Below are 25,392 nucleotides of genomic sequence, written 5' to 3' on the forward strand. Positions count from 1 at the left end.
AGTTCCATTGATGGAAGCTTTATGAAAACAACGAAAGGTTCAAGAAAACTCAAACTTTCCCAGTTCATTGTGTATCTTTAACATTTTTTAAATTAAAGAAAAAAAAGTGGTTGTCAGCAAAACAAAACAGAAAATTCACATTTACATATATCTTGATAGATTCACAATCTTTCTTGATACATTCATATCCTGCGTGTTAGAAAATTCATGCTGCCTCTCGACCTATTTCAATCATTTAAGAAATAATGTCAGAAATGATTTTAAATATTTTCTCTGATGGATTTTCAAAGCTGAAGTTACTGGAAAGAATACTGGTAACACACGTTTGCTGTGGGGCAAGGTGGGGAGCACATGTCCTGCCGAAGCTCCCTCCAGTCACTCCTAACTGCCCCGGCTTTCAGCAGAAGTGGCAAATGGCCGGCGCTGGCATTCGAAACATCTGTGCGGCCAGACTACTGGGTGGAAAGGCCCCAGAGACCTGCCTGCCTGCACCAGCCTCTTTTGAACTGCAGATCCAAATACACTGCGCTTATTGGAATGGCATGTAGCTGCTATTCTGAAGGGGGGATCCTCCGCCACGACCCTTTGATGTCCACCACTGTGTCCAAAGCAGCCGAGGCCGTTCTCAGCGCTCTCTGTTTCCCATTTGGACAGAGCTTTTTCTATTCTGCAGAGTGATTTTTGAAGTGAGGCAGACAAAAGACAGATTTACATGGTTTGGACAGCTATGCCCTGCTCGGAGGAGAAAGACTGTAACTGAAGCCTGTGCGCTGAGACATGCATGTTAACAGGGGTCAGGATAAAGATGGCAAAGATAAACCACCTTTGATTCAAACAGAAAAAACGTCTCGGTACGTTTGCCTGATCAGAAATCTGCGAGGAGCCGAATTTACACCTGTCACATTTCATCTGCCAAGAGATGTTAGTGTTTATACAATAACAATGATGATTTAAACAAAGTTCGATGAGTATAGATGTGATGATTGTTGAGTTAGCTCTGGTAGTGGATTAATTGATAAATAAAATGAATTAAGAGTCTCCATGTTAAAGGTTCAGTGTGTGGAATTTAGTGACATCTAGTGGTGAAGTTGGAGGTTGCAGCTGAAAGAGAACTTGTGGAAACCTTCAGTTGTCATTAAAACTCAAAAGGTGTTTAGTTTGTCCAGTCCGGGCTACTGTAAATAACATGGCGGCCTCCATAGAGAGGACCTGCTCCCGGTGTAAATATAAAGTATTTAAATATAAAAGTTTCATTCTAGGGTAAAGAAAACAACAATTTGTAGAATTTAGATGAAACACACCAGTGAAAACATCACCAGGATTATTTTATATGACCTTTAAACTTTGATCTTTGGCTAACCAAAGAACAGTAATTTCTGAACATGACCTGGTCTAGTATGAACATGAATAGAGAAAATGCAATTAAATCATTAAGTTGTATCTGTTTTTCACATGTAGAATTAAGCTTTCACAAATATCAGCCTCATCAGATATCTGTTAGATGAACTGGTGAAGCTTTATTTACGACACAGAGGCTGTAAGGACTGAATGAAATATGAAACCTGGCAGCATTTATTTGAAAATCGGCACCATCTGCTGCCAGTCACCGACTTTCTTCAGAGTACAAAAAAATTAACTAAGCTGCCACTCAGGCCAAGTTGGATCCCAGGACCTTCTGGAACACATGGGCCTCAGCTGGACTCATGGCAGTCACAGGCCATCGCAGTCGGAAGGTTAGAAAACTTGTCAGGATTATTCTGAAAGCTGCATTTCACTGAAAGTCGACATGTGTGACACCTGGAGCTGTGCTGACTTTTCTGCTGAGCAGATTTTTCTTTGGCTTGTATTCTACAGGTTGATATTGATATTGAGCAAAAACGACACCAAATGCAGAAACATCTCACATTCGCTTTTAAGTTTATTTTTTTGATGTAAATAGGCGACAGACGTGTAATTTGGATGATGCTCTGGCTCTGCTGCTGCTCCAGAGCTGTGCGTCATGCGTCATTTGGCTGTGACATGCGCAAGACCAAATGATTCCAATAATACCAATCCTTGAAGAGCAAACTGCTGGGACGCTGCAGAATCGGATATTGCGTCTCTGAACATTATTGTTCCACAAACGGAACGCACTGACTTCAAAGGTGACAAATGCCATTTAGAGGGCTGGCTGTTCTCGTCTTGGTTCACTCTCCCCCAGCGGCAGCATCCCTGCCTGGTGCATAATTTGACACTGCAGCGATCTGCCCTTTGAAGAGGGGATGGGGGGGCAACAATAAAAAAACAAAGCTTAATCACATTAGGCACCATTTGTCTTGCTTGAGGGAAGTGTCACAGAGCACCTTCCGCACTCCCGAGGGTTGTGGTCACAGACATGAGACGAGCTGCTGCTGCTGTCCACATGTCCACACGTCCCCATGTCCCCAGGAGGGGCGGGACCTCCTGTGACGCGTCCCCGGGGGTCTTCCTCTGCTCGGCGGCCTGTGCGCACAGTCAGCCGGAGGGGACCACCAGGGTCCGCTGAGTCCTCCGGGTCCTTATTGTGCCTGGTTGCTCTTCTTTTCATTTTTAAAATAATAACACGTGTGAGGATGAGTGATCTAACGCTGGTTGAAAAATAAGGGAAATCATGTCTCCCTGAGATGTATACTTTCAAAAGATCCTGTCCTTTTGGATCATTTGACTTTTAAAAGGACTTGAATGAGCTCCTGGGTTTCCTGGCACAAATGTTTAAGTAGTCCAACCTGGAGAGAATTTAGTTGGAAGCTAAGAATGAGATATTTTAAAACACCCATAGTAATAGCAAAATATGACAAGAAGTATTCCCCTCGCTGCTGGAGAGGTTGTGGTCTAATTCTCACATTTTCTGGGATTGCCCTAAATTAAAGAAGTTCTGGGAGGAGGCGAAGAGGGAGATACGTGAGATCTTGAACTTAGACAGCTCGATTGACCCACAACAGCTGATTTTGGCAACTACACCTTCAAGAGGGCTAAGGAAAAACGAATTGTATATGATCAGAGTTATGATGCTAATTGCCAGTGGTGTACACAGTACTTTAAAGCCATACTTGAGTAAAAGTACAGATATTTTACCTGAAAGTGACTTCGGTAAAGGTAAAAGTCACCCGTCAGAAAATGACTTGAGTAAAAGTCTTAAAGTAGCTCATATTAAAAGTACTTAAGTATCAAAAGTATCTGGTGTTGAAATGTACTTAAGTATCAAAAGTAAAAGTACAAGTACCAAAATAAAAAATGCAAAGTGATTTTTATAGTAGGCCTATACAGACACAAAACAACCCAAAATGTTTCTCCTCAAGATTTATCTCAACTGACTGGAAAATTGCAACAATATGAATATAATGTATATAATGTATAATTTTACCAATTTTGAATTTTGAATTTTGAAAAAAAGGACTTGAATGTGGAAGTGGAGCGTTATCAACACTCGGAGTGTTTTCTCACCACTTCCAGAGCAGCGAGCAGCGGACTATAGAGAGGACAGGAGGGAGGGGGGGGGGGGCGAAGGAGTTAACCAGGGGGAGGGCGCTGGCACGGGGGGGGGGCGTGTGGTATAAAACCACCTCAAGAGCGCACAGCCGGAGCAGCGTGTGTGTGTCTCACCAGCCGCGGGTCGCTGTGGTCGGACTGGTCTCTCTCTCCTGCAGGACTTGTTGATTCCGGTGCGCTCTCTCTCTCTCTCTCTCTATCTCTCTCTCTCTCTCTCTCTCTCAGCAGCAGGATGGATGAATACCGCTTTTGAATCACACACCAGCTCCACCGTGAAGTGAGATTCTTGTTGCTCTTTTTGTTTCTCTTTCTGTTACCTGCACTTCTGGATGGTGCAGAATGCGGACAGCCCAAACCAGCCGTGCGTAAAGCTCCTGAAGTGGACGCGAGGAAGAGCGTGGGGGGATGTGGGGGGTGCTGAGGATGTGACTGGGACACCACCGGGAGACTGGGCTGACACTTTCCTGAGTTTGGAGAGGGTTTTTTTGTGTGGGGGGGGTGGGAGCGCAACAAGAGCAGGAACGTGTCCATGCTGTGCGTAAAGGTGCCGTGCGCGTAAAGTCACATCTGGCTTTACATTAAACCGCTGGATCCCATTTAATCCATCTATCCTCGCTCACATCCTCTGATCCCCCCCCCCCCCCGTTCCGATCCATTTCCCTTCTTCTTCTCCTTTTTTTTTTTTTTGTTTGCAATTGTGATTCCCGAAGTGGCTCCGCGGTGGTGCTGCGGCTCCTCGTCCCCGGCGGATCCGGAGATCGGAGTCTGTGCACCGGGAGGAGGCGGGGCCGGAGCCGGGGGAGCAGCTCCGTGCACCACCGCAGCCGCGCACCAAGCGGCCAAGAGCGTGCGCGTCAAGAGGATGGTGCGCGTCGCGGCGGAGCTGCTGCTGCTCCTGGGACTACTTCTCCTCACCTTGCACATCACGGTGCTGCGGTCCAGTCCGCTGCCGCAGGGGAACGTCACCCGGAGCCTGGAGCAGGACACAGCGCTGACAGAGGTGAGTCACTGATGGGATCACCTTTACTATGTGTTGGGGGTAGGGGGGGGGGGGGGGGGTAGGGGGGTATGTGATATCTGAGGGGTCTCATTCGGTCACAGATGGGCTTGATAAAAGTGCCACTGGCCCAGGTAACTTAAGTCCTCCGCTCCTGGGAGCCTGTGGGGATTGTTGACATACCCGGATGTGGTCTCCCTGGGGGGTGTCCCGGGTTGGAAGATGAGTCAGGGTCAGAGGTCAGAGCCCCCTTCTGCCAGACACACCTCCCTATTGTTGGGGGGGGGGTTAAATGCTTATAGCTGCAGGCACTTCTCCGTCATCATTGGCTCATCACTGTCATCCCAGTGCTCATTTTGAAGAGCTGATCCCCTGCCTGTGTGCACCCCCCCTCCTGACCACTAACACACACATTCCCTATAGACAATAAATAGAATCAAATCAATAAAAATAAAAAATAAAAAGTTTCGGATATCATTTCCCATCTGTGTCGTCTGGAGGTCCCGGTTTTAGAATGTGTTAAGGAAATTAACAAGGGAGACATTTGTCAACATGTCTCAGGCGTGTTTGTTTATCCCTAAATATGAGAGAAGCTGATCCAAGGGTTTGGTTCAATCAAGTGTTTTATGAAAGATACAATGAAGAGTTATTTCAAAGCCATGGACAATTATCACAGCTAATGCTAATTAAGTTAGCAGTAGGAAGTTGACAATGGCCCCGAACAGAAGGGGTTTGATGCAATTATAACAGTAGATTTAATGTGATTGGTTTTAAATATTGGAGGGGTGTCACCGCAAATCACTTTGGATCTCCCTTATTGGTCCAGCCTCAGTCCCACGCCTCTTGTCCCCGAATCCAGGAAGTGACATAGAAGCAGCTCTCAGTTATGCTCCTACGCTTCTCTGCCGGTTGCTAGGCAACTCTATCCTGACAGTCTGATGTTGTCTCCTAACCTGGCCTTGAGTAGAAAATGTCCCATAACAAACTCTCTCGTCTCTCTCTTATCAAGACAGCTGTGAGACTGACCACCGTTGTGACGCACACACATTTCTAGCTGGTTTCAAGATTGAACATTCTGAGAATCAAAAGGTTATTGCTAATAATCTGTATGAAGGCCTAATATCTAGCTCAAACTACTCCTATCTTTATTTGGTTAGGAGTTCAGTCCGACACATAGAGAAACTAAAATTTGAAATCCTCACACATGACACCACTTAAGACGGGTTTAATAGTTTTACTGCTCATTTTAACATCAGCATAAAGCACACAGACTCCAGCCGGGCCCCGGATCCTGACCCGAGGATTAAGACCTCGGGTCAGGATCAACAGGCCTCGTTAGAGAGTGTGAAGCAGATCCTTCAGCCTTCAGCTGCTTGTCCATGTATATTTAGCCTGCTACTGAAACGCTGTCTTCATTTCCCTCTGTGATAAATGGGTATTTATACCAACTGGAATGGTGTCCCTTCATAAATGCTTTTATTGGGGCTTGGGGGGGGGGACGGGCGAGTTGAATGGAAAGAATGTTTACCTAACAGAGGATGACGATGGGTAATTTCTCTTCACTCCACTGTGGCGGCCATCGCTGCCCACTGACCTGCAGCCGAGCCCGTGTCCCGTTGGATATCAGGACTGTGCAGAGCTGAGGAAATATTCCAGGAATTCATCAAATGTCTGTCCCTCAGCCAAACTCCGGACGGGACCGGCAGCAGGAGAAGCAGGAGGCAGCTTCTCCTGAGGAATATTTACAGTTCGACACAACACCGAACACATTCCACCCATTCCAACCTCACTTTTGTTATAAGTTCACAATTACACAGAGAGATCCTGGCTTGTGATGAAAGAGCTCCGACATCGCCCAGCGCCCGTGCCCCATGTCGGGACAGGCGCTGAATGTTTTCCTGCTCATGAATGCTCCTCTGACTATGAGCAGACATGCTTCGCTGGTCGGCCATTGAGCCTGGTGATGTCATCTCCCGGCCATGGCTTGTCACGGCCCAGGGGGTGTATTGTCATCCCGAGGTGTCATATTCGAAATGCCATTCACAGAAACACAAACGACAGGATGCGGCTCCGTGCACCTGCAGTGTGCAGCGGAGGAGGAGGAGGAGACTCTCTGATCTGTGGTCAGTGTGATGTCAGACAACAACTACTCAAAATTAGGGTTGCAAAGGGGCGGAAAGTTTCCGGTAAATTTCCGGAAAGTTTCCGGAAACTTTTCATGGGAAGTTAAGCTCGGGAATTTTGGGAATTTTGAAAAAAAAAAATATGCAAATTAAACGCTGAGCAATAAAAACATCATTCAAAACTCTATTTAAAAGATGTATGGAATGCAGCACACGCTGCACGTTGAATTTCAACCCTCCACTGTGCATTCTTCCATCACATGCACAGATAACTCCCAGCATCCTTCACTCTACAGCAGGGCTATTGAGGCATAACATTTTTTTACAAACTTTCTTCTCATCTTATTCTACAGAACAATGCCACGTGCACTATCTCATGTTTGGAGACATTTCACCCCATCCAATGTAGAAGGAAAGGCTGTGTACATTTGCAAATACTGTGCAAAGACCTATGTTAAGAATGACACAACGATGCAGAAGCATATAGTCAAGTGCCCAAAGTTTCCTCAGGGCTCAAATCAGCCTATGACACAACAAAATGTTTATATTAATGTCTGTATATGACAAGGTAAATACAGTTAGTATAAATTACCCACAAAATTTCCAGATTATTCCCGTTAATTCCCGTTAATTCCCCTATATTCCCATATATTCCCGTATATTCCCGTATATTCCCGTTAATTCCCATGGAAAGTTTCCAACTTTTAATATTCCCGGAGTTTTGCAACCCTACTCAAAATAGATGGGATCAATAATGTGGTGATTAATTAATCCTGCTTTTGCACTTTTGCAACATTTCTCTAAACGGTTCCCCTCCATGCTACGTCTTGTGTGATGATGCAGATGAACACAGACGTAGAGCCAGTGTGAGGCGCGTGACATGAGGAAGGATAGTTTTCTCCTCCACCTACAGAAGTGAAGCGCTGAAGAGCATCTGGCACAATGTGCACTGCCTTCATTTCCTGCCAACGTCCCGGGGGGGGGTGGGGGGGGGGACCGCTGAGCTGCTCCCAATTGAAAAGGGAGTCATGCCCCTTTAAGCAGCCCTCACAAAGTGAAAAGGGGGGGAGCGGGAAAAGAAGAGGAGATATTGTGAGGAGGGGGGGCTTGTGTTTGCAAGTGTTCATTCATGGCTTTTTGAGAGAGTGGAAGGGGGGGGGGTTGACATCCTGGGAGGCCCCCAGATGAACTGAGGGATGGCGTGTCACTTTTGATCTCCAAATTAAAAGCGTGCTCGTGGCTGAGGAAGATCTCAGATGAGCGATGGAGACTGTGGAGCGGCCGCCCTCAAAGAGGAGCACAGCTGATTGTTCTAACATTTAAATGAGTTACAATCCGGAGTCATGTTTTTTTTTCAGAAGGGACAGGAAGTGATGTTTACGTCGACATTATCCGGAAACCGACTTTACACAAGCGCCATTCCTTTCTGATGAGTAATTCCTGCATCGCCTGTGCATTCTTTCCATTATGTCCAACTCAACTCGAGGTTCTCATCCGCTCTACCTGTGAACCGATTGAGACAGAAACAAAGAGTCAGTAATGGACGTATGAAACATTACAGTTTGTCAGGGACAGAAATATAGATTATGAGAAATCTCAGCGCTCAAGAGAAGAAAAATCTGTTTTACTTTCCCTGGTTCTGTCCAGCTGATGGTTTATAGACCAAACAATCTCACAATTTTGCTATTTGCAATTCAGCTCAACTTATGTTTTTTATTTTAGGCAGCTATTGTTCTATATTTTGGCAAAATTGTGTTATATTTACTTCCAGTGAGAAAATTAGCAAACGTCCTGTTAAAGAAAGTGTGAGAATAGCGTGAGAACAATTAGACAATTCCTGTGGTATATATTTCATTCGAGCGGCGGACATTTATCTGACATAAAATATTGAGGAAATAAAAAGATTAAGTTCAGTCTAAGGTTGTTTGCAAATAATGATCTATTATAGACTAGAAAAATAATCTCTATTTAAATAAAAGCTTCTAACTCACTCAACAAGTGTGCCTGTTATTGGCAGATGTCACATTTTGGTTTCAGACCAGTAAATGTGGAATATGGCCCGTTACAAGGTGACAACTGGCGATTGCATTTTCATTTTATTTTTAAAACGTTTATGAATGAATGTGATGAGACATTATTTATTTACAGAGAACTGTCTATCAGAAAACACAACAGAATATATACCTCAACATCTGAGTTTGGTGGAATGTGATTTCAACAGTTTTAACCGCAAATTTCAGTTTGATGTTGCTTGCCCTAATTTCTTAGTTTTAACCCCAGGGCAGTTTCATATCGAATTATTACCACTCTGCCATATTCATTATATTTGTTTGAAATTGAACTCTTACTCTAACTTTCTGCCTAATAATCTATGACCTACAAACAAATCAGATTGGTGCTCACAAACTGATGAATCCCCGTGTTTACCACTTCAGCTTCCCATCTGATTGAAGTATCATCACAGGATTAATCAGAACACTTTGAAGTTTGACTTTGAATAAACCAAATTTGTGTCAGGCTTAGATTATCGGCCCGCCATGTGTAATATAGCATAATATGACTCAACATAAAATTTCAGATGGGATTAGTCGGGATAATGGGGGATTAATCTGGAAAATACTGTGACTGGGTTTTCCTAACAACGCAGCGCACATTCTGAACCGATTTCCGCGGCATCTGCTTTGCTTTCAATAGACCAACTCATGGAGAAAGTAGTAAATCGTTGCTCAATAACAGTGATTTTTTTGTTTTCCTCTTAATCAGTAGCCAGAGCATCGTTGGATGAATTTCCTTAAATGTCAGCTGTTGTGGATGAAAACAAATGGCCAGTCTTGTAAAGGCCAAACGAGAGAAACGCTCTGTGTTCAGTGTGTCGTACTTGCAGTGGATTGAAATCCCTATTTGCAGTATCAATATCACAAAGTAGTCAAATCTGGACTTGAGAGCAGCTTGTGTGGGCTCTAATTAAATATAATCCAGGAAAATAAGATCTAATCCCACCCAGAGGAGGAGATCAACCACATCTGTTTACTCCATTCACAAGTGTATGTTTTTGTACGAATATATTTGCATTGTCACTGAAGCTGCACGTGTTGTGTGGAGGCCGCTCCGTCGCTGGAGCTCAGTTACAGCCACTGAGTGACTTCTGAGGGGCAGGGGACTTGAAAGGCGGGGGGGTTATCACATGGTCATCTCAAAGCCAAAGTACTTGGCATAGAACTCTCGGAGTCGCGTGATGTTCAGATAGACGGATGAGAGCTGATAGTCAGTGCGTCTGAAAATGATCCTTCCCGTGTCCTGACCTCTCAGACGTTATCGTGCGGTTGCGGAAAAGACATTTACGGTTTTCGTTGGAATCTGATCTCTCCCTCAAATTTGAGGATTTTGAAACATTCAATTATCATACAAAAAAACCTTTATCTTATCTACAGTGACCTCCTCCCCTCTTTTTTTTTGGTGGCTACAGACAAAATACCGAACCGTCTGCTCTTCTTCCTCAAAATTATGGGCAATTGTGTAATCATTATAATTATGGGGGGTTTGTTTTTTAAAATTCTTTGAAAGGCATCACGTTATCACATTGACTCCATCTGGTCTCTTGGGTAGTAAAAAGTGATATAACCAAATGGACAGGGAGGTCTTTCTGTGCAGCCCCCCCACCCCCCTCCCCAACTCTGTGGCTGAATTCAAGTTACATTGTACATTTATAATCCTTCCTCCCGTGCTGCGCTGCCCCATTTAACACGCCTATATGTCCCAGGGTGCACCTTGGCTGGACACAAACAGCACCGCTGGGGGCTTTTATGCCCACCACAATGTGGCTGAGCTGACACTCTGCCTGTGACTGGCCACCGCAACTGTACAGCCCTGCTGCCATATTCTCAGGCCTCAGCCCCGGCCACAAAAACACTATGGAGGGAGAAAAAAAAGGGGACATGAAAAAAAGAAAACACGGAACATGATTGATGGTTCCGTTTGATCTTATTTTCTGCCACCCCTGAACGGATGATTGCTGACTACTTATGTCTACGTGTCCAATTGAGGAGTAATTGTTCCTTCTGTGCATACCTGACAGGGGACATATGGCTTAACTGTCCTTTCGGGACAAATGAACGCCCCCCCGGTCCCCCCTCCCCTTTCAGTGGAGCGAATGTTTTTCTGTCTATAAGAAGGCAGATGTAATTATTTTGCAATGTTTGCTTTGGTTTCTCCGCGAAAGAAAACCATCAGTCTATTGCGGAGCTTCTTTTTTTTTTTTTCTCTCCCTGCCACCCAGCACCAGAACATGCTATATATGCCCACACATCATATTGCTTTGGTAAAGCAGCAGCAGTTAAAAATGGAAATATATAAATACACTGTGGTGCTCGCTCTGAACGCAGCCTCGAGTTGCATTATGTTTTGGAAAAACGCAGACAGAAGTCAGGGCCCAATGTCTGTCCCGCTGTTTCAGTGGCTCCGTCTCTCTGGGCCCCAGAACTGGACTGTCTGACATAAGAGAAACAACATAAGAGATCAGTCTAATGTTGCTTGGTGTTCAGAGTTCAGAATAGAACCCATTTCATTTTCAGGGTAGATCCGGATCAGGCGGTGGATCCAGGAATTTTTTCCACTTTTTAAATAGTGAGATAGGGAGTTTTTGGAAGTTTTCAATTTCCCCATGGGAATAATTCATGGATCTTGATGAAGAAAATCAGTCGTGTGTGCAATTTGGTGCTGCTGGGGGACTGGTGGAGTTATTATCTTTACTGATTTTAGTTTCATAGGCATTCTAATAATCTTTTATTGTAAATGCACAAACCAATGATGAACACATTTTAAGAGATCAGTCTAATTTTGCTTGGTGGAAGGATGTGGTGGAGTTCAGAATAGAACCCATTCAATTTCGGGGTGGATCCGGATCAGGCGGCGAATTCAGGAATTTTTTCCACTTTCTAAATAGTGAGATAGTGAATTTTTTTACATTTTCAAGTTCCCAGTGAATAATTCATGGATCTTGATGAAGAAAAACAGTTGTGTGTGCAATTTGGTGCTGCTGGGGGACTGGTGGAGTTATTATCTTCACTGATTTTAGTTTTGTAGACATTCTAATAATCTTTTATCGCGAATGCACAAACCAATGATGAACGAATTTTAAGAGATCATTCTAGATTCAGAATAGAACCCATTACATTTTCGGGGTAGATCGGGAATCAGGCGGCGGATCCAGGAATTTTCTCCACTTTTTAAATAGTGAGATAGGGAATTTTTTGACGTTTTCAATTTCCCTGGGAATAATTCATGGATTTTGATGAAGGAAAACAGTTGAGTGTGCAATTTGGTGCTGCTTGGCGACTGGTGGAGTTATTATCTTCATAGGCATTCTAATAATCTTTTATCGTGAATGCACAAAGCAATGATGAACGAATCTTGTTTTTCCTTCCTCTGCAGAACAACATCAACGTAAAAAGCAGCTCCTCGGCCCACCTGGCTCCTGAAGACCGGCGGTCCGGTCCGGAGCACCGGCTGGCCCTGCCCTGGGCGCACGGCAGCAACGTGCACAGGGACGGCGCCGGCACTTTCATCCTGGATCTGCATAACTTCCCCGACCTCTCCAAAGCCGACATCAATGGCCAGAATCCCAACATCCAGGTGATCATGTGTGTCTGTGCACCTGCCAGGCGGCTTTGATGCTTTTCACTCACTTTGTAAGACATGGCTACTCAAGCACACAGGACAGGAAGAGCAAACAGGAAGAGGGAGAATCGTTTGGTGCACATCACTACCCCCTCTTTCTCCTAGCCCTTCCTCCTTCCTTCTCCCCTCCTGTCTTCTTTCACACCTCCCGGCTCACAGTGAAGCCTAGAAGATACAAACTGAGGTCCATCATAATGACAGCTAAAAGGCAGATGCTAACCACCAGTGCCTCACTACTGGTATGTGCAGGAAGTTTGACGACAGCTTATGTAAATGTGTGGCAGGCCCCTTGCTCACAAGTCCCTCGGTGGTGCAGCTGGTCGAGGGAACCGATGCCACGTTGGAATCCTTCTCCTGTCTAATCCAGCGAGGGGGGGTCTTTCCATCTATGAGAGCATCGCGGCTAAACCCCGGCACGAACAAAGTGTATTAACATCTCAAGATGTGGGAAGAGAGCGGAGCAACCAATTGAGCAAGGGCGTGAGGCTGTGCAAGGAGGAGGGGTGGGGGGGGGGGTTGCCTTTGATCCCAGGATTCATCTGGCTTTCATGGTCTGGAGGAGGCCGAGTAGCCCTTTGAACTTTGTGTTTAGGTGGAGAGGGGCCGAGAGGTGGGAGGGTGGCTGTGGGGCAGGGGTGGTGCCCCCCCCCCACCCATCTGGGAGGCACATGTGTTAGGGCCAAAAGGGGGAAGGGGGCTTCATATTGTGTGCAGGGGTATCAAAAAGTGTCACCTCACAGAAAGCAATTGATCCAATTCTGCCCTCAAATTATATTTAATTATCCTTCTTTGACGACTTCTGATCTTTAATGCAGGTGACCATCGAAGTGGTGGATGGACTGGAGGGCCACGAGCCGGAGAAGGGCCTCCGCAAGGAAAGCAAACCCAGCTGGGCTTCTCCCAACTGGAGGAACTGGTGGCCTCGCACCTCCTCCTCGTCCTCCTCCTCCACCACCACCACCCATCAGGCCGGGGAGCACGAGCGCTCCTACGGGAGCAACAGCGAGGACAGCAACTTCCTCCGGCCGCCGGCAGACTGGGACCGGAGAGGAGGCGCCGGGGGAGGAAGCAAAGCTCAAGCGGAATATGGTGAGAGCGGCAGGAGGGTGTGTTCGGCGTTTGCAAGGAAATGAGTGCACAATGTAGCCTGGGTGCCAGACGAACTTAGCCCCGCCCACAACATTTTCGGACGGGAAGTTCGGTCTGGAGTCGCTCCTTTTGGGAGAAATTATCTCCGTACAGAAGCTGTTCGGACCAATCAAATTGTCAGGGCGGGCTTTATACGATGATGGACAGATGATCAACAGTTACGTAATCAACTACGTCATCAAAGAGCGCTTGGGTTGGCTTTGTTTTCCACAAACATGCCTGCCGCTGGAGAGCTGAGATGTGTAGATGCTGCCATTGAGTCTTAGGAGACATCGACAGCGCATTAATTTTGAAAGAGGAACAGAGAAACGCGATCAAGGCATTTGTAGATCGGAAAGATGTTTTTGCCGTCCTTCCTACGGGATTCGGAAAAAGTTTAATTTATCAGCTGGCCCCGATGGTCGCTTATTTAACATACGTCACATACTACGTTGCTCTGATTGGTTGTAGGTCTATCCAATTGAGCGGAGAGGCATTTTTTTTCCTGGTTCGGTTGAGACACGCCCCATAATCACAGCCCAATGGAGCGGTGTCAGACTCATATTCTGACTAGAATCATGAGTATGACAACGTCAGGCTATGCACAATGCGTAGCGCGGAATATCTAACAGGACCCACACACGCCCTTATTTGAGCCCTTGGTCGTTTCCACAGATGGTCCCAGTCCGATGTGGAATCTGTAATTTGCCAGATTTGCTGATTTAAGCTGTCACCATAATAAGTGCACTCATCCCAGGCGAGCCTTCGGGAGCCCCTGATTGAAGCCTTTAACACTCTTTCATGAGACGGATTCCTCGGCGGTGGGAAGCGAGCTACGTGACACAGTTTGAACACATTGCGACATCAAAGTTCAGCGGCAGGAGTCGGGCCAGGAGTCCTGTTAGGCTGCCACACTGTTCTCACAACACTCTCCAAAACGTAAGCCCCACAGATAAATCTGCCGCGGAAGAATTTACACTCACTGTCATCCAGTGTGCGTCCGGCCCGTGTTGCAGCATGCCCAAACCAGCATGGTCCGACAGGAATGCGTGTGCGCTGTGGAAAATATCATTTTATCCACTTTGCACTCTCGCGGTTAGGAAGGCGATTTTATAATCTTTTTTTTTTTTCCGGCCCATGTTTCATGGTTCCTGGCTCATCACTGCGGTCAGCTCTCATTCATCCTTTATTTCATACCACACTAATGGAAGAGGAAATATTTTATCATCATTACTGTCCTGGTTTTAAACCAAATAGTCATAATTGTGGACAGGCAGTAAGGGTCATCCATCACAGCCCCCCCCCCACTATGATGCATTCGGTTGTGGGCTGAGGGAAGGTTATTACCAAGTTCTTCTCGAGGAGCCACCCGCTCTTTGGCTGTAATACGCCATGAAAGGGGGACTGGGGCAGTGCTACACCAATATCTGGCTTGTATTCATACAACATGTTTATAATGAGGGGCAGATGGCAGGAGGGGTGTGGTGGGGGGGGTTTACTTCCAGCCCAACCTGCCCACATATATCCTCCTCATTGATGGAGGGCTGCTTTCAAGTGTCTGCGTGTGGTGGCGATGGGTGACGGCAGCGGTCGGGCGAGGTGGTCGGAGAGAGAGCCTCAGTGTTTCCATGTTAACCCACTTGCGGCGGCTTGCTCACAGATAATTGGAGTTAAAGAGGATTTCTCGCCATTTCACTTCCCATTCTCCAACCAATGAATCACGGTCAGAACGGGGACGGCGGTGGGATGCTCGAGCGGCGCTGGAAGTGTTTCTATTTGGAAATTGCCTCCTGCTGGATCCACTAGTAGCTTTTCCTGTTGCTTCGCTCACAGAACCCACGTGCTGCGCTCTCAGCCTTGGACTCTTTGGCTCAACAACTATGTGTCAGCAGCACGTAGAACAGACGATCTATATGTGTGCATGTGTGCGGGTATGTGTGTGTGTATGCAGGCTTGCGTGGTATCTGCTTTGAGGGACAAAGTCAAAGAGAACTTTGAGCCCTCCTACTTCCCCTTTCATGTACTCCCCCCCCCCACCCACTTATTATTAGTGAGGCATGCTAATAGGCCTCAGTAAGTTGAGCATGTGGCCTGCATCCGAGCCGTGGATCCCTCTCTCACCCCTTTCTCTCTGATCTAGACTATATGGACGGAGAGGGGGACTGGAGTAACTGGTCAGCGTGCAGTGTGACCTGTGGGAACGGGAACCAGAAGAGGACCCGGTCCTGTGGTTACGCCTGCACGGCCACAGAGTCCAGGACCTGCGACATGCCCAACTGTCCAGGTAGAGCCTTGATATGGGATCAGAGAGGAAAATCATTCCTCACCAGTTACAAAAAGCCATGTGTAGTTTTCATCTTTTCACCCTTCACTGTTAATTCATCACTTTAAAGGTATCGAGGATGCCTTCAAGACAGCAGCGACTGAAGTCAGCCTGTTAGCCGGAACAGATGAGTTCAATGCCACAGAGCTCTTTGGTGTCGGTAAGAATCTGCCTACTCTTGTCTTCTTGCAGTCGATCCTTCATTCAGATGTTCTTACACTATCAAAGGTAGTTTATCCATCTGGCAGCAGACTTTTCCCGCACACACTTAGCATTCCTCATGCTGCCCGGGCTGCGGTTCATTACTGTGCAGAGAGGAAAATGAGCACCAGGGCAGGAGGAGCACGGTGTGCCGCTGTCCACTCTGTCTTTATCTGTCTGCTCTTAATCAACCCGGTGAAAATAGGTCTTCATTTCCAACATTACTCTGGTCAGGAGATGTAGCATTCAGGGTTCCTACGGTCATGAAAAACATGGAAAAGTCATGGAATTGTAAAATGTTTATTTCCAGGCCTGGAAAAGTCATGGAAATTTGTTGTATTCATATTTTCATGTCGTTCATTTACGCTAAGTTTTAAATAATTCATATGTTTTTAAAAGAAATACGCTAAAAATATAAGCAGGCATACGCTCTCATGCTAATTGAAAAGTTCGGTGGGGAAGCAGGCAGGATAATGCACTATGCCAGGGAAGTGTATATTTAACCATGCTTGGCTACAAATGGAAAAGTACATAACATGGCCTCAATCCAACTATTGTCTCATTCATTTGTGTCATTTAAGGTAAACTGTATGCTTTGGAATTGTCATTGTTAGCTTAAATACTAAATGTTGTCCCTTTTTCATACACCGAGATTTCACAAAATGTTTGGTGATGGAAATTTGGTTTAAAGTTATTGAAAAATCATGGAAAAGTCATGGAAATCCATTGGTCAAAATGTATACGAACCCTGAGCATTAAGCCGTGTCTTTGTTTCTTCCAGACACCGACAGCTGTGAGCGATGGATGAACTGCAAGAGCGAATTCCTGAAGAAGTACATGACCAAGGTGGCAAACGACCTCCCCAGCTGCCCTTGCTCTTACCCGACGGAGGTGGCTTACAGCGTAGCGGAGGTACACGACGCCCCCAGCCAGAAAGATTTCCGCTGGAAAGACGCCAGCGGGCCGAAAGAGAAGCTGGAGATCTACAAACCCACCGCACGCTACTGCATCCGCTCCATGCTGACGCTGGAGTCCACCACGCTGGCCGCGCAGCACTGTTGCTACGACGACAGCATGAAGCTCATCACCCGCGGGAAAGGGGCCGGCACGCCCAACCTCATCAGCATAGAGTTCTCAGCTGACCTGCACTATAAGGTGGACATCCTGCCCTGGATCATCTGCAAAGGGGACTGGAGCCGCTACAACCAGGCCAGGCCGCCCAACAACGGGCAGAAGTGTCCCGACAACCCTCAGGATGAGGACTACTACAAACAGTTTGAAGAAGCAAGGGAATTCTAACCCGATGAAGAGTGAAAGGAAAGAAAAAAACACTGCTCAAATATTCAGCTAAAATGGGGCTGAAGCCTTTTCTTTATTTTGTCTTAGGTCAAATAGCTAATGAACTTTGAGGCTCTGAGGAACCGAGAGGAACAAACACCCAACAGAGTCAGAAACCTTCACTTAGTCACGAGAAACTTTTCTGGACTTTACCAAAACAGGCACGAAATGTTGCTTTGTTTTTAATCTTTTTTTTTTAAGATAGTATGTCTCTGAAATTTTGCAAGTAATTGTGTTTTCAATTATAACTCAGTCAGATTTGGTCAATAAAGGGAGAAGCGATTTTTTGTATTCTTTAAAAAAGGGAAGCGTATTATTCTAGGATTGTCCGTTGAGATTGTGTCTGTGTTTCGATGAATCTGAGAGGCTTGTGATTATTGTGATTATAGAAAAATAAGAGTGTGGAGTGGGTTGGGGTGGGAGAGGGGGGGGGGGGGGCGGGACAGAGAACAGGGTATGAAACTTTTCCCCCTTTTTCTCCCGTTTTTGTCAATTGCAATATCCAGGTTCTCATGTAAACTTGTGAGTATGTTTATTTAGCATGCACATTTTTTTAACACCCATGGCAGATCAGAGGCAGATCATTGTAAAAAGCCTGCATTATTTTTGTAAAGTATTTATTAAGCTGTAGCTGCGACTGTGGTTTCTGATTCACATTCTCACGTGTGGCTACACGCCGACTGGAGATCTCTCGCTAGCCCAAACGTTGCCATCGATGTGCACACCCCCCGTCTCAAGTTAGGACTGAACCGTGATTGACCGCAAAGAATGTGTGAATTCAACTGTATGGAAAGATTTTTTTTTCAAAAATATAAATCTATGAATAAAGATTTTTTTTAAATGCCTATGAATGTTTTGCAAGAGGGAAATCTGTGTACGTTTGATTAGGGTTGCAAATTTCCGGTAATATTCAAAATTGGAAACTTTCCATGGGAATTAACGGGATTAACAGGAATATACGGGAATTAACAGGAATTAACGGGGATTAACTGGAAATGGTGTGGGTCATTTATACTAACTGTATTTACCTTGTCATATACAGACACAAATATACACATTTTGTTGTGTCATAGGCTGCTTTGAGCCCTGAGGAAACTTTGGGCACTTGACTATATGCTTCTGCATCTTTGTGTCATTCTTAACATAGGTCTTTGCACAGTATTTGCAAATGTACACAGCCTTTCCTTCTACATTGGATGGGGTGAAATGCCTCCACACATGAGATAGTGCACGTGGCATTGTTCTGTAGAATAAGATGAGAAAGTTTGTAAAAAAACACTAATGCAATGCCAGAGATATAAATAGTCAGTCAAACAATTGGAATAGTCTGTAAAAATATTTTACAATTGATGGATAAATGAATGGAAATAGGCTAGATGAACAGATGAACAATCCTCAATCAGCATGCTAATATGTTTTCCCCAGTAATATCATCGAAACTTACCTGACTAGACCTGCACACTACAGCAGGCCTCAATAGCCCTGCTGTAGCATGTGATGGAAGAATGCACAGTGGAGGGTTGAAATTCAACATACAGCGTGTGCTGCATTCCATACATCTTTAAAATGGAGTTTTGAATGATGTTTTTATAGCTCAGTGTTTAATTTGCATAGTTGTTTTATTTTCAAAATTCCCAAAATTACCGAGCTTAATATACCCGTGGAAAGTTTCTAGAATGTTTCCAGAAATTTACTGGAAACTTTCCGCCCCTTTGCAACCCTACGTGTGATCTTCAAGGTAAACTTTGATAGTTCAAGCAGAAGTTTTATCAGCTGCTATTTGATTCCCCCCCCTGCTGCCAGAGGAAATTCATCTGCAGGGAAAAAACACACCATCTCGTTTCATCAATTAAACTCCTCTAACAGGCTTAAGCCAGCGCACAAGACTTCCATTAGTTCCATCCAGTGGGGCTTTCAGGCCTTTTGATGGGATTGTGATATTTCTTCAGAGGCATGGAGGGTAAGATTCCCCTTGAATGCGACTCAAATTATTTGTCTTTGGCATGTATCCTCACATTCCTGAGTAATTTCTCAGTGTACGCACACCCGCACACACACACACTGCTTCAACACTGCATGCCCACAGCCGGGACCTCTGACCGTTCCCTCTCCACCGAGCGCTGGCAGTCATTGTCACACAGAGAAAGTCATTCATGATGCCCTCATTCCTGCAGTCTTGTATATACGCCACAGCTGCCCGGGTGCAGGGATTGTCTTTACAATGAAGCAGGCCCCAGCATGTCCCACATCCCCGAGGTGCTTACTTGTTGCAACTGCCTGGTTGCTTCACTAGTCATACAAAATTCCTCCGCCCGCGTCACTCGGCCCATTTGTCCCCAAAAAAGCGCCCTTTAATCAAGAAACCGCCCTCAAATGCTCACAGTAAATCACCCAGGTGCTCTTTGTAGAACGTAGACGAGCGTCTCCCTCAGAACTACCAGGCGGCGAGTGAAGCTCCGTTGTCAAGTCTCGTGTTGTTAGGCGTGTTCGTTTATCCTTTAAGAGAAGATGTGCCGAACTCGGTTTGGTTCAATCAAGTATTTATGTAGGAAGCAATGAACAGGTTATTATCAGCAAAGCAATGGGCTTCCAACACACTAGTTGTATCAGAGTGCCACAAACATCCGGCGCCTGTCCATTTTATAACAGTAGATCTTCGTTCCTCCCTCCTCGGAAGTGCGCAGGCGTAATCCATCCTCCTGGCTTTTGGAATACGGAAGTAGCAAGGAGCCACTCCCAAGGCCTTGACACAGCCGAGGCCATGATGGCCAAACAGTGGTTGTTGGAGAAAAGATATTATGTTCCTGCTATATCGGCTGTACGTTCTGGTTGTACAGACATTCGGAGCAACTAAACCAAAACAAGGCAACAACAATGTGACGCACATACTCTGTCCGACCTCCAGAACCTATCAGACAGCTGCTCGAAATCTATGTGAGTTTAATGAACCTAAGGGAATTACGCTTTAATACACAAATTAGAAATGAGAACATGTGAAAGATTCATTATTCACACCAAACAGCAATGGTTATAAAATAATTTGTATGAAGGCATAATATCTAGCTAAAACTGTTCCTGTCCCAACCTATCTTTATTTGTTAAGAGTTCAGTCTGACACAGAGAGAAACTAAAATATCGAAATCCTTACAGTGTCCGTCTCTTCAATAAGAGCATGGTTCCAGGCTAAGATTACAGTAACTGGCACGGATGGTTATCTAAGCGGACCGTCTGCTCAACAGGCCGCCAAGATCAAAGCAAGGTGTCCGTCTTTATTTTGAAACATTAAGGCCGAGCTCAAATTGATGACATACGTCCACCCCCCCACCCCGGCCCCTCACTCCCTCCGAGCCCAGTATCTCTTCTCCAGACAGGCTCCACGTGTCTCCAAGAGCAAGCAATTACTCGTATACCCTCCTCACTTTTCATCTCTCATTTCTTCTCCCCCCCTCCCTCGCAAACTCTGGCACGACTTGAAATGCGATTCCTGAGCCGAGGCGCAGGTAAGAATGAGGGCACGAGAGTTTTGAGGCTGCGCATAATTGGTGCGAAAAGGCACGGGAGGGCAGAGCAGCGAGTGCAGGGAGTGCAGAGCAGAAAGCCGTTTGGGTCGGCGGCTGGATCCCTAGGAGGCCTCACTTTGGTGTTACTATTTCCAGGACTCCACTCTGGTATGTTTCAAAGGACGCAAAGCACCATATTAGTGGTATATTGTCAAGGATCCGAAAGGGCTCATTAAGCATCACCAAGATATGATTGTTGGTATTTTGCCTCTATTTTTGTTATGAGGAGGAAATTATGTCCAATGTACTTACACTGTTTTAGACCGAGTTTGACAGGACTGGCTCTGGGACTTCTCAAATCTACACACAAGAGCTAACTGTGGGAATGCGAAAACAAGAGGAGCTCGGAAGAGGAAGAACTCAGTGGAAACTTGGATTGGTTCATGAAGCGAAGGAAGAGAAAGCTCAGTTGTTCTCCGGCTTATGGTTTGTCGTCCATGCCGGAGCTTGGTGTTCTAGTAAGTAAACAACCGGGGTTGCTCGGTGGCAATGAGGCATCTCTTGTTTTGTGGCCTCCGCGGTTGCACAACCATTTTTAGCCTCACACCCTCGCTTTCTGTCACTCGCTCACTCCCTCTCTCTCCTCCTCCTTTTTGGGTGGTGGAGCACAACGCAGGAAGTGTCTGGCCCGCAACACCACAGGGCCCTAGCTGCACGGCAGAGCTAATTAAAAGGTTTTTTCTAACGGTCTTCTAATCTGGAATAGCTGACCTGGACCAGGAGGCTTCTTATCTAGCCGCACTGTCCCTCCCTCTCAACCGTCAGCACCCCCCCCACCAAGGTCCCACCAGCAAAACAGGGGTGGGGCCCGCTGGCACTGCTTCTGCCGCGGGCTTGCATCTTTGGCACAGCGAGTGAGGGGACGGGGGAGAGGGTAGCGGGGGGTGGGGGTAAACATGTGCCTGGGTGTGCAGCTGTACAAACAGGTCAAGTAGCTGTGGAGCATCTGAGAGGGGCCGAGTGCCTTACTTAACCCCGGCTGCCGGGACATTGCTGAGATGCTGCAGGGACAAAGCACATGACTAAACGTTCGGATTCACTCGGACGTTCAGATTTACCGTGCGATGAACTTCACTTTGTGAGATGGCCATCGAGGGGTTGGATAATAAACGGATAATGGATCATGGATGATAAAACAAAAACATGCTCCCGCTCGTAAATTCATACACACGAAACTGTCGGATAAATGAAGACAACAGAGGGGAAAAAAATGTGCTTCGCCTCCTCATAAAATAATTATAATATATTTAGTCATGCTTTTAACTGGGCTAAACATATGTTGACGGATGTACCGCCGCGCTTTATATGCTCTGCTGGCATCGTTTGCCAGTAGAAGTGAGAGAGAATCAGTTTCACCCAAATGAAAATGGACTTTTAAAAGAGGCAAACCTTATTTAAACAGATCATTACACAGTGAAGTACTGCAGTATACATTCCCCATTGAAATACCTTGATTTCATGATGAGATACTAGAATGTCACTGGGTCGAGCACAAACCTCCACCAAGGCCCAACAGTCCCCTAATGAAACCACAAGTACATTTACTAGATCCAGATTTGGATTTGGATCTGCACCAGATTGCACACACTCACAGATATAGGTCCTCTAAACAAGGGAAGTGAGAAAAAAAAAACTCCTGGATCTAAACCCTGATCCAGATCCACACTAAAATCGAATGGGTTCTTCTGTGACCCGTGATCACATCCTTCCACCTAGTTTTGTTTAAATCCATTTAGTTGTTTTTCTGTAATGCTGCTAACTAACAGAGATAATAAAGCAAATGCAAAGGTGACATTCTGGACTGTTCAAGACCAGAGAAAATGTGTTTCAAATATGTTTATTGGGAAACCAATCACATAACGGAGAAATTAACAGTCGACAGTTATGTTTCCTTTGTTTTTTACAGAAGGTGAAAAAGTAATCCCTGACAAAAAAGACTAATGACAAAAAAGAACAGTAAGTAAACAACAAGCAATGCCCGGCATCAACAAAACAGATGAAACAACAAGGAGTACATCCAACTAGGGACTCAATCAGATTCTCTTTCGAGATGAGAGACCAAAGGTTGCCAGATTTTATCAAAGTCCCTCAACTTGTCTTTTAGAATAAATCGAATTCTCTCCAAATGTAAGGTGTCTGTCAAATCAGTCAACCAATGCTTAAATGAAGGGACCTCTCTCTTCTTCCAGTTAAGTAGGATCAGTTTTTTTGCTGTTAGACCAGAGAGAATGAACCACTACGTTACACACACTGAAAAGCTCAACAAATAGATATACCTCGTCTTGTGTGTTTGTGTGTTTGTTGTTAGACACTGGCACAGAGCGGGCTGCAACAGGGTGGAGGGGGGTTGGTGGCTTTGGGGAAATGGGAGGAGGGGGGGGTGGGTGGTGTCAGCGTGAGCACGGAAGCTGCATGGCCGTGATTCACTGTGACAGCAGCGCTTGGCATGTGAGGACAGCAGGCCAGACAGGCAAGGCTGCGGCTTTGATCTTTATTTGCTCCACCGTCTGTTTTGCATTTAAGAGCCTTGCTGAGCGCGAGGCATTGGATACACCTTGAATGGCTCAGGACCCCTTCCACTTTTTAAAGACCCCGAGATTCTTTTTCAAAGCTCAGGGGGATCCAGGACAGAGAGCGGCGATGTTTAAAGGGGGGACGGTCCTGCAGCTTGAATAGGGCCCAGGGTTTCCCAGCAACACAAGATTAGCTCCAGAGCAGAGGGAGGAGAACAGAGGAGAGGGCTCTGTAATAACACCTAATCAAGCTAATGGAGGATGGTGTGAGTGTGGGGGGAAAGGTAGAATACATCTCCCTTCAGATGGACTCCTCAAGATCAAACCGGGGGTCAGGCGGGCTGTGGAGCAAAAACAAACATGGCCAGCACCCCTCCCCTAGCAACCCTCGGCCAAGTCTTCTGACCTGTCACATACATTTTGCACGTCAGAGATGTCAAAAGACCGTGACATGTTACACCTGAGAGCTAAACCAGCTGGATATCATCAATACTATCCCGCAAGCAGACGTGATGCACTGACAGGGAGGCATCCCTCTCTTCAAACAGTGAATATATTTATCTTCCTCAACATCTCTATTGCACATTCCTCTCAAGACTGCAGTGGTCACGATCCAGAGCCGGCAGCTGGACTAACTCTTACTGCAGAGCTCGATATTAATAACCGCCCTCCCCTCTAATCGGGAAACCTGTAAAAGTGTTTATATACCAGGAGTCAGATCAACACAACTCACAAGAAGAGAGAATTCTGGACAGGAATTGAAAAACTGTGGTTATGTAAGACACACGTTTTAGAGGAGAAGAAAATCGGATGTGTCAAAAAACAGTAGCTCAGAAAAAACCTTGTGAGAGAGGGAGAGGGACAGCACACTTTATTAATAGTCTCCAAAGTACCTAAAGAAACACAGCCCAACATTTCTCCTCTCGAGCTGAATGTTCACAAATCCTTCGTCAGAATTCTTTCTCCACCTCAATGACTGTCCAGTTTGTAATTTATTCCAAGACTACACATCTTTGGCAGTACACAGTTCAGATTAGGATATTTATGCCGCCTGTTCAGGTTTACGCTCACCACTCGCGTGTCAGCTGGAGGAATATGTCTCATATTATAGACTTTAAGAGAATAAAGATAGACCCAGAAATGTAGTAACATAGACTTTATTTACTTTTTGAACACTGTAGACAGCGGTGAACATTTTACCATTTCCATAGCTTATACTATTTTATATTAGTTGCATTTTCAAGTAAAGAATATTTGTTGAGACTGTATTTTTTGTTTATGGGTGAAACAGCAAACCAGAGAAACTGATTAATCCCTACAGAAGAATTCAATTTAGGCCATTTCTCCGTTCAAGTACAATTCTCAACAGCACCATTTCATGAACTTGATGCATAAATTAGATTAGCAAGAAAATACATGTCTCTGTAAGTGTGACTATACAAATATAAACGGTTATCTGATATAACTGATGACTAACAGTCATGTCTGGCGGTAGGGTCAAATGCTGCTACCTGAGCACTATACATGTGCACTACATATACCCACATACATATACATATATATATATATATATATATACAGTGTGTGTGTATATATATATATTTATAAATGTACTTTACTCACACACATATAGTTTGTGTATACACACAGTATATATACTACACATATATATTCTGTATATATTCTGTACACACATACACGAATATCTATACATATATACACACACACAAATATATATATATATACATGTATGTATGTACACATGTGTACACAAAGATGTGTGTCTATGTATTTACACACAAACAGTATGCATACACACAAACAACCACACACATATGTGCGTGTGTGTGATAAATATATATATATATTCATATATATATCCAATAGCTTCCTGCTACTTCATTTGCCATTCATCAGTCCTATGCTGTAGAATCCACACATGCTATACTTACGCATTCACATTTTTAAAACAATCAAAGCAAAGCATTCAAAGGCTGAACATGTTATAAAACTCATCATGACCTAA

General features: G+C 45.3%; 1 protein-coding gene across 1 annotated transcript; it reads left to right on the forward strand.

Annotated features, from left to right (window-relative positions):
- Window positions 1-4,354: 4,354 nt before the first annotated feature.
- On the forward strand, window positions 4,355-17,651 carry ism1 (isthmin 1). The gene is made up of 6 exons (XM_061087699.1): window positions 4,355-4,507; window positions 12,058-12,258; window positions 13,119-13,392; window positions 15,572-15,715; window positions 15,825-15,914; window positions 16,737-17,651. Exons 1-6 carry the CDS (start codon window positions 4,370-4,372, stop codon window positions 17,252-17,254), a joined length of 1,365 nt encoding a protein of 454 aa, XP_060943682.1. The 5' UTR covers window positions 4,355-4,369; the 3' UTR covers window positions 17,255-17,651.
- The last annotated feature ends 7,741 nt before the right edge of the window (window positions 17,652-25,392 follow it).

This window comes from Limanda limanda, chromosome 15, assembly GCF_963576545.1.
Source record: "Limanda limanda chromosome 15, fLimLim1.1, whole genome shotgun sequence".
NCBI classification, from domain to species: Eukaryota; Metazoa; Chordata; class Actinopteri; order Pleuronectiformes; family Pleuronectidae; genus Limanda; species Limanda limanda.

Excerpts from the sequence above, each read along its gene's own strand:
- ism1 (XM_061087699.1), top strand. The coding sequence starts at position 4,370 with ATGGTGCGCGTCGCGGCGGAGCTGCTGCTGCTCCTGGGACTACTTCTC. Across the intron at positions 4,508-12,057 it reads AGGACACAGCGCTGACAGAG|AACAACATCAACGTAAAAAG; the intron begins GTGAGTCACTGA and ends CTTCCTCTGCAG. Across the intron at positions 13,393-15,571 it reads CAAAGCTCAAGCGGAATATG|ACTATATGGACGGAGAGGGG; the intron begins GTGAGAGCGGCA and ends TCTCTGATCTAG.